Raw genomic sequence first — 12,833 nt, forward strand, 5'->3', positions numbered from 1 at the left:
TGAAAATTATAATGGACAAATGTTGCACAATTTAGGTGTGGAAAGATCTTAAGAGATTTACCCAGAAAGACTCACAGCTGCAATTGCTAACACATATGCTTATACAATGTATTAACTCAGGGATGTGAATACTTACGTAAATTAGATATTTCTATATTTCTGCATTTAATTTCCAATACATTTGCAAAAACGTCTAAAAACATGTTCTCGCTTTGTAATTATGAGGTGCGTAGATGGGCGAGAGAAAATATATATTTAATCCATTGTGAATTCAAGCTGTAACACAACAACAAATGTGGAATAAATCAACGGGGGTTTGAATCTCTCTGTATATCATACCATCTCTGTTTGACATATTCTATAGGGGAAGGCATGAATCCCAAACACTGCCTAAATGAATATCATCTGCATGCAGACCTGGGATGTTCTGGGTATTCAATCCCATATCTGTTGTCAATGTCGTTTCATTGGGTATTCAGTGAATAGCTGTGATTGGTCAATCAACAAGCACAAACCACCTTTTGAAGCAAGTACCCCAAGTGGACACAACAAGTCTGTTACTCCACAAAGCAGTGAGCCAGCCCGTCCATTCATACGGGCGACTGCTGTTTCACTATACAGTCCAGTGACCTGGGTCACCTGCCGGGGGGTTGTGGGTAATTGGGTGTGCACATGCCGAGCCAGATCATTTTCCCACACTGCCTCAGCTGGGATCCCCCTCCCTTCCCTTCCCTCTCCTCTCCTCTCCTCTCCTCTCCTCTACTCTACCCTCCTCTCCTCTCCTCCCAGACCTGCAAGAAGCTGGGTAACAGGGCTGGGAAGGGAACAGGACCAGAGACTGGGTCACAGGGCTGAGGAGGGAACAAGACCAGAGACTGGGTAACAGGGCTGGGGAGGGAACAGGACCAGAGACTGGGTCACAGGGCTGAGGAGGGAACAGGACCAGAGACTGGGTCACAGGGCTGAGGAGGGAACAGGACCAGAGACTGGGTAACAGGGCTGGGAAGGGAACAGGACCAGAGACTGGGTCACAGGGCTGAGGAGGGAACAGGACCAGAGACTGGGTAACAGGGCTGGGGAGGGAACAGGACCAGAGACTGGGCCACAGGGCTGGGGAGGGAACAGGACCAGAGACTGGGTCACAGGGCTGAGGAGGGAACAAGACCAGAGACTGGGCCACAGGGCTGGGGAGGGAACAGGACCAGAGACTGGGCCACAGGGCTGGGGAGGGAACAGGACCAGAGACTGGGCCACAGGGCTGGGGAGGGAACAGGGCTGAGGAAATTTCACTATCACAATTATCAGAGCACTTGCTGGCTTTGGCTAGAAAGGGCTGAGTTCTGATGAATGAACAAGTTGTGGGTGTGCCCCTCACTGGCCAATCAGAATGTGGTCCACGGCCAAATACGTGTTTACTTCAAGTTGTGGGTGTGTCGCGGCTTGGCCCCTCACTGGCCAATCAGAACGTGCTCCATGGCCAAATACGTGTTTACTTCAAGTTGTGTATTTAAGAGTCTGCAACACCGCTAAGCAAGGGGCACCACCAAGCAAGTGGCAACATGAAGACCAAGGAGCTCTCCAAACAGGTCAAGAACAAAGTTGTGGAGAAGTACAGATCAGGGTTGGGTTATAAAAAAATATCAGAAACGTTGATCATCCCACAGAGCACCATTAAATCTATTTTAAAAAATGTAAAGAATATGGCACCACAACAAACCTGCCAAGAGAGGACCACCCACCAAAACACAATGACCAGGCAAGGAGGGCATTAATCAGAGTGGCCACAAAGAGACCAAAGATAACTCTGAAGGAGCTGCAAAGCTCCACAGCGGAGTTTGGAGTATCTGTCCATAGGACCACTTTAAGCCGTACACTCCACAGAGCTGGGCTTTACAGAAGAGTGGCCAGAAAAAAGCCATTGCTTAAAGAAAAAAATAAGCAAACACATTTGGTGTTCACCAAAAGGCATGTAGGAGAATCCCCAAACATATGGAAGAAGGTACTCTGGTCAGATGAGACTAAAATGTAGCTTTTTGGCCATCAAGGGCAAACCCAACACCCTACATCACCTACGAGAACACCATGTTCCAACACCATGTTCCAAAAACATGGACCATGTTTTTCATCAGCAGGGACTGCAGGGACCATGTTTTTCATCAGCAGGGACTGCAGGGACCATGTTTTTCATCGGCAGGGACTGCAGGGACCATGTTTTCCATCGGCAGGGACTGCAGGGACCATGTTTTTCATCGCCAGGGACTGCAGGGACCATGTTTTTCATCGCCAGGGACTGTAGGGACCATGTTTTTCATCGGCAGGAAACTGGTCAGAATTTAATTGAAAGAATGATAGATGGTGCTAAATAAAGGGGAATTCTTGAGGGAAACCTGTTGGAGTCTTTCAGATATATGAGACTGGGACAGAGGTTCACCTTCCAGCAGGTCAATGGCCCTACACAATCCACATTTGTATTTATTTTTTTACCTTTATTTAACTAGGCAAGTCAGATAAGAACAAATTATTATTTTCAATGACAACCCACTGTTCCTAGGCTAACTGCCTGTTCAGTGGCAGAATGACAGATTTGTACCTTGTCAACTCGGGGATTTGAACTTGCAACCTTCCGGTTACTAGTCCAACGCTCTAACCATTAGGCTACCCTGCCGCTTGAGTGTTGCATTAAGCAACACTCGAGTGTTTTAAGGGGAAACATTTAAATGTCTTGGAATGGCCTAGTCAAAGCCCAGACCTCAATCCAATTGAGAATCTGTAGTGTGACTTAAAATTGCTGCACATCAGTGGAACCCATCCAACTTGTAGGAGCTGGAGCAGTTTTGCAAAAATCCCAGTGGCCAGATGTGCCAAGCTTATAGAGAGATTTGGAGGTGTAAAAGGTGGCTCTACAAAGTATTAACTTTGGGGGGGGGAGGTGAATGTTATCTTTATTTAACTAGGCAGTTAAGAACAATTTCTTATTTTTAGTGACACCTAGGAACAGTGGGTTAACTGACTTGTTCAGGGTCAGAACGACAGATTTTTACCTTGTCAGCTGGTGATTCAACGTGCTACCTGCTGCCACGTTCAAGTTTTCTTTTTTTTTTTTTCTTATTTCTTGTTTGTTTCACGATAAAAAATATGTTGCATCTTCAAAGTGATAGGCATGTTGTGTAAATGATACAAACCCCCCAACAATATAATTAAAAGTAATTATCTTTTCGTTTTCTCATGATATGGTTGGGTCTAATTGTGCTTCTGTCCTGGGGCTCTGTTCACAAACAGAACCCACAGAGCCCCAGGACAGAAGCACAATTAGACCCAACCATATCATGAGAAAACGAAAAGATAATTACTTTTAATAATAATTACTTGACATATTGGAAAGAATTAACAAAAACACTGAGCAAACTAGAATGCTATTTGGCCCTAAACAGAGAGTACACCGTGGCAGAATACCTGTCCACTGTGACTGACCCAAAATTAAGGAAAGCTTTGACTATGTACAGACTTAGTGAGCATAGCCTTGCTATTGAGAAAGGCCGCCGTAGACAGACATGGCTCTCAAGAGAAGACAGGCTATGTGCACACTGCCCACAAATTGAGGTGGAGACTGAGCTGCACTTCCTAACCTCCTGACAAATGTTTGACCATATTAGAGAGACATATTTCCCTCAGATTACACAGATCCACAAAGGATTCGAAAACAAACCCATATTTGATAAACTTCCATATCTACTGGGTGAAATACCAGTGTGTCATCACAGCAGCAAGATTTGTCACCTGTTGCCACAAGAAAAAGGCAACCAGTGAAGAACAAACACCATTGTAAATTACAACCCATTTTTATGCTTATTTATTTTCCCTTTTGTACTTTAACTATTTGCACATAATATGACATTTGAAATGTCTTTATCCTTTTGGAACTTCTGTGACTGTTAATTTTGTTTCACCTTTAAAAAAAAATGTATTATCTATTACATTTGCTTTGGCAATGTAAACATATGTTTCCCATGCCAATAAAGCCCTTTAATTGTCATTGAATTGAGAAAGAGACAGAGACAGAGGGGAGATACAGGGGGATTTAAGGAGGGAAGAGAGAGAAAGCGAGAGAGAGAGAGAGAGAGAGAGAGAGAGCGAGAGGGGAGATACAGGGGGATTTAAGGAGGGAAGAGAGAGAGAGAGAGAGAGAGAGAGAGAGAGAGAGAGAGAGAGAGAGAGAGAGAGAGAGAGAGACAGAGAGGACAGAGAGATAGAGACAGAGACAGAGAGACAGAGAGAGAGAGACAGAGAGGAGAGAGAGAGAGAGAGAGAGAGAGAGAGAGAGAGTTAACTCCCCTCCCTATTTGTGTAGAGGACAGCTTCTGATCCAGACACTGAACATCATGTTGTCATCCATAACCCCAGCACAGCTCTAAGTATTCTATTTGTATCTCTTTCCTCTCCTCTGTGCGTTGGAGAGGGAAGATGCTGAGTGATTTTTCCACCACTATATTTCATAATCCTTCAATCCCTCTAGCTCCAGCCTCTTCCCTCGTTCCCTCCATCACTCTATCTCTCTATCCCTCCATCTCAACCGCTCGCTGGCTCGGAGCACCGGCCCCCTCCCTCCCTCCCTCCCTCCCTCCCTTCTTGAGAGAATTAGTGTCTCAATTAGGTTCTTTAGAGCAGAGTCAGAGTCCTGCCGTCTTGGCACAGACACACATCATTCCTTAACCCCTTCAGTGTTCCCCACAACGCTTGGCACCCAGTCGCCAACTCCTCTCACCCGACTAGCTACATCAGTGAGTGTGACCGCCAGACTTGTCATTCAGCCATGTTGAATAGAGTTACATAACTCCTGTTGTAGTTCTCATGTCAATCATATATGAGACTCAACGGAATCAAACTTGCTTCTTCGCAGCATATTATCTGAACCCACCCCCCATAGTCAAGTTTAAAAAACACTATTTGCAGAAGAAGGGAGTGTGAGAGAAAGAAAAGCCCCTAGTTTTTTAATCAGTCTAATAAAAACGATCACATCTCAAACCCACTGCCACCCCAGCACATGACTGAGCAAGTCAAAAATAATATACCCCCCCCCCCTAAAAACATTTTTGTTGTAAAACGTGAACTTGGAGGTATGATATTTGTGCATCATCACTCATTATTCAGGATTATCCACATCCACATTAATTTAGAAAACATATTATATATTATAATAAAAGTGACTCCAAAATGACACAATACATTATATATCATTATATACCATGATATATACCATGATATACCATTATATACCATGATATACCATTATATACCATGATATATACCATGATATACCATTATATACCATGATATACCATTATATACCATTATATACCATGATATACCATGATATACCATTATATACCATGATATACCATGATATACCATCATATACGGTTCACTCGATATGGATGAAAATACCCTTGGATTAAAGCTGACAGTCTGCACTTGAACCTCGTAGTTATTGTATCATTTCAAATCCAAAGTGCTGGAGTACACAGAGCCAAAACAACGACAACAAATGTCACTGTCCCAATAGTTTTGGAGCTCACTGTACATCTAACCACAGCAGACAGCTCACTGTACATCTACAAAGTGAGAGAGAGAGAGAGAGAGAGAGAGAGAGAGAGAGAGAGAGAGAGAGAGAGAGAGAGAGAGAGAGAGAGAGAGAAAAGTGAGTAGGTGAGAGATAGAGGATGAGGGGGGAGAGAGAGGATGAGGGGAGAGAGAGAGGATGAGGGGAGAGAGAGATGAGGGGAGAGAGAGAGAGAGAGGAGGAGAGAGAGGATGAGGGGAGAGAGAGAGGATGAGGGGAGAGAGAGAGAGGAGGAGGAACTCTGCATGCCCCTCATGCACGCTCTACTTTCCTCTCAGTGAAAGCAGAAATCAATCTTGGACTGTTCCCTAAAGACCCGAGCTATGAAGGAGCATTCTTTCGGCTTACTTCACGTTGGGACAAAAGACACTTCAGGAGATATAGGCCTCCTTCGCTGCCGAGTCCTCTTTTCTCCTGTACAATGTGAGCCCATTCATTTTTCCACATCTCTCTTCATTTCTCTTTCTCTCCTCCCCTTCTCATTCTGGTTCATTGAATCTGTTCTACTTTCTTAAAGACTGCAGGGAGAATGGAAGGGACTGGGTAGAGGCTCAAAGAACGGAAAGGGGGACAGGGAGAGAGGGGCACAGAGAGGGGACAGGGAGGTTGGAGAGAGGGACAGGGAGAGAGAGGCACGGAGAGGGGGGCAGGGAGGTGGGTTAGAGGGGGACAGGGAGAGAGGCACAGAGAGGGGGAAGGAGAAGGGGGACAAAGCACGGAGAGGGGGACAGGGAGAGAGAAGCACAGAGAGGGGGATAGGGAACTTGGACAGGGGGACGGAATGGGACAAGGCACGGAGAGGGGGATAGGGAGGTTGGAGAGAGAGGCACAGAGAGGGGGAAGGAGAAGGGGGACAAAGCACGGAGAGGGGGACAGGGAGAGAGAAGCACAGAGAGGGGGATAGGGAACTTGGACAGGGGGACAGAATGGGACAAGGCACGGAGAGGGGGATAGGGAGGTTGATATACACAGAAATGGTGACTGAGTTTGTCAGAAAGTGTATAGGAGATGTTGTTCCCACTGTGACTATTAAAACCTACCCAAACAAGGAAAACCATAGATATATGGCAGCATTCGCGCAAAACTGAAAGTGTGAACCATCGCATTTAACCATGGCGAGGTGACTGGGAATATGGCCGAATACAAAACAGTGTAGTTATTCCATCTGTAAGGCAATCAAACAGGCAAAACATCAGTACAGAGACAAAGTGGAGTGGCAATTCAACGGCTCAGACACGAGACGTATGTGGGCAGGTTCTACAGACAATCACGGACTACAGGGAAAACCAGCTACGTCGCGGACACAGAAGTCTTGCTTCCGGACAAGCTAAACACCTTCTTCGCATGCATTGAGGATAACACAGTGCCACCGACGCAGCTCCTAAGGACTGTGGGCTCTCGTTCTCCCTGGTAGACGTGGGTAAGACAAGCGTATTAACCCTCGCTAGGCTGCCGGCCCAGACAGCATCCCAAGCCGCGTCCTCAGAGACAGCACAGACCAGCAGACTGGAGTGTTTATGGACATATTCAATCTCTCCCTATCCCAGTCTGCTGTCCCCACTTGATTCAAGGTGTGCACCCTTGTTCCTGTACCCAAGAAAGACTAGTTAAGAATCACCTGTACCTTACCTGACACCATAGACTCACTTCAATTTGCAATCGCCATAACACTGCACACTGCCCTATCCCATCTGGACAAGAGGAATACCTATGTAAGAAAGCTGTTCATTGACTACAGTTCAGCATTTAACACCATAGTACCCTCCAAGCTCATCCTTAAGCTCGGGACCAGGGTCTCAACCCCGCCCTGTACAACTGGGTCCTGGACATCCAATATCATCATTAAATTTGCCGATGACGCAACAGCAGTAAGCCTGATCACCGACAACGACGAGGCAGCCTATAGGGAGGAGGTCAGAGACCTGGCCGTGTGGTGCCAGGACAACAACCTCTCCCTCAACGTGATCAAGACAATTGGAGATGATTGCGGACTACAGGAAAAGGAAACCGAGCACGCCCCCATTCTCATCGACAGGGCTGTAGTGGAGCAGTTTGAGAGCTTCAAGTTCCATCAACAACAAATTAACATGGTCCAAACACACTAAGACAGTTGTGAAGAGGGCATGACAATTCCCCCTCCCCCCCACGAGAATAAAAATATTTGGCATGGGTCCTCAGATCCTCAAAATGTTCTACAGCTGCACCATCGAGAGCATCCTGACGGGTTGCATCACTGCCTGGTATGTCAACTGCTCGGCCTCCGACCGCAAGGCACTACAGAGGATGGTGCGTACGGCCCAGTATCCAGGACCTCTATACCAGGCGGTGTCAGAGGAAGACCCTAATAATTGACAAAGACTCCAGCCACCCTAGTCATATACTGTTCTCTCTGCTACCACACGGCAAGCGGTACCGGAGCGCCAAGTCTAGGTCCAAGAGGCTTCTAAACAGCTTCTACCCCCAAGCCGTAAGACTCCTGAACATCTAATCAAATGGCCACCCAGACTATTTGCACCCCCCTCCTACGCTTCTGCTACTCTCTGTTATTATCTATGCATAGTCACTTTAATAACTCTACCTACATGTATATATTTTCTCAATTAGTTTGACATCTGTGCCCCTGCAAATTGACTCTGTACCAGTACCCCCTGTTTATAGTCTCGCTATTGTTATTGTACTGCTGTTCTTTAATTACTTGTTACTTTCATTTCTTATTCTTAACAGGTATTACCCAACTCATCGCCACCCCCCCTCCACACACACACACATTTCCATTTCACACAACAGGTAAGATATTGCAGTGATATTGCAGTGATATTGCAGTGATATTGCAGTGATATTGCAGTGATCTAATACTGAGATCCCTGTTCAAAGAGTAACAGAACCTTCCACGTAACTCAATTCAATACTGTAATCCAGGAAGTAACGAGAAAGATCTTCTTCATCGCTCGATCGAAATCTAAAGGCAATGTTTTCCGCAATAAGGCTTGACTGTTATAGCTAATGAAAAAGTGTTTTACCTTTCCGGTGGATTTGGGCCCTTTCCATATGCAGAAGTAGCAGATGACCCAAGCCAGAGCCAGACACAGAGCCAGTTCCCAGCGTAGTTTCCCGATGTGTTCAATCCCACTGGAGATCTTGAGGACGCGGCGTCTGTTTGAGCAACGACGACAAAAACATATCAGGAAAGACACACAATTAATAAAATATCTCTATAAAAAGGTATCTTTAATGTTGTTTTAACATTAGCAATGACATCTTAAACCATGGTTGGGATCAACTGCATTTCAATTGGGGTTTTCTGTGAAATGGAATTGACCCCCAACCCTGCCCAAGACATACTGACATATCATGACATATTTCATGTGCGTTATCAATTAGGTGATTAGGTGATTGAGGGTCTGTGTCTACAGTGAGAGAGAGAGGCCCGTAGAGATCTGGGTCCAACCCTGGCCATTGATCATCTATGTGTTCCCCCACCCATAGCCCATACACAGAGAACCCAGTACCCAGATAACCCAGTGAAACCAGGGCCCTGTACCCAGAGAACCCAGAGGAGCCAGGGCCCAGTACCCAGGGTACCCAGTAAACCCAGGGAACCCAGAGCCCAGTACCAAGAGAACCCAGGGCCCAGTACCCAGAGAACCCAGGGCCCAGTGCCCAGAGAACTCAGTACCCAGATAACCCAGAGAAACCAGGACCCTGTATCCAGAGAACCCAGGGCCCAGAACCCAGGGTCCAGTACCCAGAGAACCCAGAGAACCCAGGGCCCAGTATCCAGAGAACCCAGGGCCCAGTATCCAGAGAACCCAGGGCCCAGTACCCAGAGAACCCAGGGCACAGTACCCAGGGTCTAGTACCCAGAGAACCCAGGGCCCAGTACCCAGGGATCCCAGGGCCCAGTACCCAGGTACCCAGAGAACCCAGGGCCCAGTACCCAGGTACCCAGAGAACCCAGGGCCCAGTACCCAGGTACCCAGAGAACCCATGGCCCAGGGCAGAACACTGTTGAAACCAGTCTCGTTCCTTCACTACTCTGGGGTTGGAGTGGCAGCTAATAAGTCTTCCAGTGCTGCTGGGGTCCTGACTGAACAAGAATCAAATGCCAGACCTGGCTCTAGCCTGGTCCCAGATCTGTTAAAGTGCTGTTGGCATGACAATGACCTTAAGAGTTGAATTAGGGCCACACTGGTCCCAGATCTGATCTATAGCCGAGTTGTCATGCATGTCAATGACCATACGCGTTGGCAAGATATCACATGCAGATTTGGGGCCAGTCTGGCCCTGGTTCAACTCTTAAGGTTTGGGACCAGGCCAGAAAGACATCCACAGGGAATACCAAGTGACTTCATTGTATTTCAATATGGCTGCCATGGAGTCCATGAACGGACAAAGCTGACCTCACAAGACTACCAACACTTTCTGAAATGTGTCATGACGATACTGTAATTAGCATGAAACTATTACTGTAAAATACGACATGACGATACTGTAATTAGCATGAAACTATTACTGTAAAATATGACATGACGATACTGTAATTAGCATGAAACTATTACTGTAAAATATGTCATGACGATACTGTAATTAGCATGAAACTATTACTGTAAAATGTGACAACTCGATACTGTAATTAGCATGAAACTAGTATACTGTAAAATATGACATGACGATACTGTAATTAGCATGAAACTATTATACTGTAAAATGTGACAACTCGATACTGTAATTAGCATGAAACTAGTATACTGTAAAATATGACATGACGATACTGTAATTAGCATGAAACTAGTATACTGTAAAATATGACATGACGATACTGTAATTAGCATGAAACTATTATACTGTAAAATGTGACAACTCGATACTGTAATTAGCATGAAACTAGTATACTGTAAAATATGACATGACGATACTGTAATTAGCATGAAACAGGTATACTGTAAAATATGACATGACAATACTGTAATTAGCATGAAACTATTATACTGTAAAATGTGACATCTCGATACTGTAATTAGCATGAAACAGGTATACTGTAAAATATGACATGACGATACTGTAATTAGCATGAAACAGGTATACTGTAAAATGTGACAACTCGATACTGTAATTAGCATGAAACAGGTATACTGTAAAATGTGACATCTCGATACTGTAATTAGCATGAAACAAGTATACTGTAAAATATGACATGACAATACTGTAATTAGCATGAAACAGGTATACTGTAAAATGTGACAACTCGATACTGTAATTAGCATGAAACTATTATACTGTAAAATGTGACATCTCGATACTGTAATTAGCATGAAACAAGAATAGGAATAGGCCAACCATAGGATAGACTAACCTCTGAATAGGCTAACCTCTGAATAGGCTAACCATAGGATAGGCTAACCTCTGAATAGGCCAACCATAGGATAATCTAACCTCTGAATAAGCTAACCATATGATAGGCTAAGCTCTGAATAGGCTAACCATAGGATAGACTAAGCTCTGAATAAGCTAACCATAGGATAGGCTAACCTCTGAATAGGCTAACCATATGATAGGCTAAGCTCTGAATAAGCTAACCATAGGATAGACTAAGCTCTGAATAAGCTAACCATAGGATAGGCTAACCTCTGAATATGATGTGATAAGCTAGGTAACCAAACAGGGTTTTGCTACGGTATTTTGACTCAACCTGCTCCTAGAGTAGATGGCTATGAGCGTTAGCTAGCTGTTTGGCATCGCTCCTATAGCCCGGTCATCGATTGTCCAGGGTCAGAGAGATATCATACAGTAGCATTTCATATCCTTAATAGCTGCCTGTGTGTCTCCCCCCCAAAACACACCCTATTCCCTATATAGTGCACAACTTTTGGCCCTATGGGTAGTGCACTATATAGGAAATAGTGTGACATTTGGGGCAGAGCCTCGCAGTGATACAGTAGCCTTGCCATCTCCTCTATGGCCGCCTGCCCTTTGGCAGCCAGACAGGAATCCTGCTCCCAACAACACAACATGCTGACACGAGCAGATTTATCTCCACATCATAACATCTCCGGCTGTGCAAGAGCTCCACTGACGCTGGTAGACATAGAACCATTTAAAATGACTGACAAATTATTAGGGAAATGGTTAAGTATGTCAATCGTAGGCTACAGCAGACTGACATGAGGAATAGCTTCGCCGCAATAGTGCCTGATCTACCTGTGCCTTCATCTCTGGGACTGCCTGTGTCTGCGATGGCTGTGCTGACTCCAGCAGTGGCTTAGAGTTTCGGCTCCTTATCTCTCTCTGGATTTGATGGGGCACTGCCTGCTGTGGGAGGACCTATTGCCAGGAGCAGAGGGGCCTACGCTATCCTGCTTCTCGTGGGCCAGTGAAAGGTTCAACAATTTGTGTGAGGGGTAGGAATGGGCAGATTTTTCCATCCCCCTCTCCAGCAGTTGAATTGGACAGTTCAACGGTGAGAAATGTCTCAGTCCCTAGAACTAAAACATTGTGGTACCCAGGAGCACGAGTACTGGACATCAATCCCCAACATTATAAACCTGCATCAGGACATCAATAAGCTGCTCCCAGACATTATAAACCTGCATCAGGACATCAGTAGTCTGCTCCCAGACATTATAAACCTGCATCAGGACATCAATAATCTGCTCCCAGACATTATAAACCTGCATCAGGACATCAATAAGCTGCTCCCAGACATTATAAACCTGCATCAGGACATCAATAACCTGCATCAGGACATCAATAAGCTGCTCCCAGACATTATAAACCTGCATCAGGACATCAATAAGCTGCTCCCAGACATTATAAACCTGCATCAGGACATCAATAAGCTGCTCCCAGACATTATAAACCTGCATCAGGACATCAATAAGCTGCTCCCTAACATTATAAACCAGCATCAGGACATCAATAAGCTGCTCTCAGACATTATAAACCTGCATCAGGACATCAATAAGCTGCTCCCAGACATTATAAACCTGTATCAGGACATCAATAATCTGCTACCAAACATTATAAACCTGCATCAGGACATCAATAAGCTGCTCCCAGACATTATAAACCTGCATCAGGACATCAATAAGCTGCTCCCAAACATTATAAACCAGCATCAGGACATCAATAAGCTCCTCCCAAACATTATAAACCTGCATCAGGACATCAATAAGCTGCTCCCAGACATTATAAACCAGCATCAGGACATCAATAAGCT

General features: G+C 45.3%; 1 protein-coding gene across 1 annotated transcript in view; it reads right to left on the minus strand.

The window, feature by feature from the left end:
- The window catches only part of slc6a11b (solute carrier family 6 member 11b), a 113,727-nt gene that overhangs the window by 78,793 nt on the left and 22,101 nt on the right, over positions 1-12,833 (minus strand). Inside the window, exon 5 of the mRNA XM_065004511.1 lies at positions 8,638-8,770. Coding sequence (XP_064860583.1) covers positions 8,638-8,770 — 133 coding nt within the window. The remainder of the gene's footprint in view (positions 1-8,637; positions 8,771-12,833) is intronic.

This window comes from Oncorhynchus nerka, linkage group LG2 (genome assembly GCF_034236695.1).
Source record: "Oncorhynchus nerka isolate Pitt River linkage group LG2, Oner_Uvic_2.0, whole genome shotgun sequence".
Taxonomy (NCBI): Eukaryota; Metazoa; Chordata; class Actinopteri; order Salmoniformes; family Salmonidae; genus Oncorhynchus; species Oncorhynchus nerka.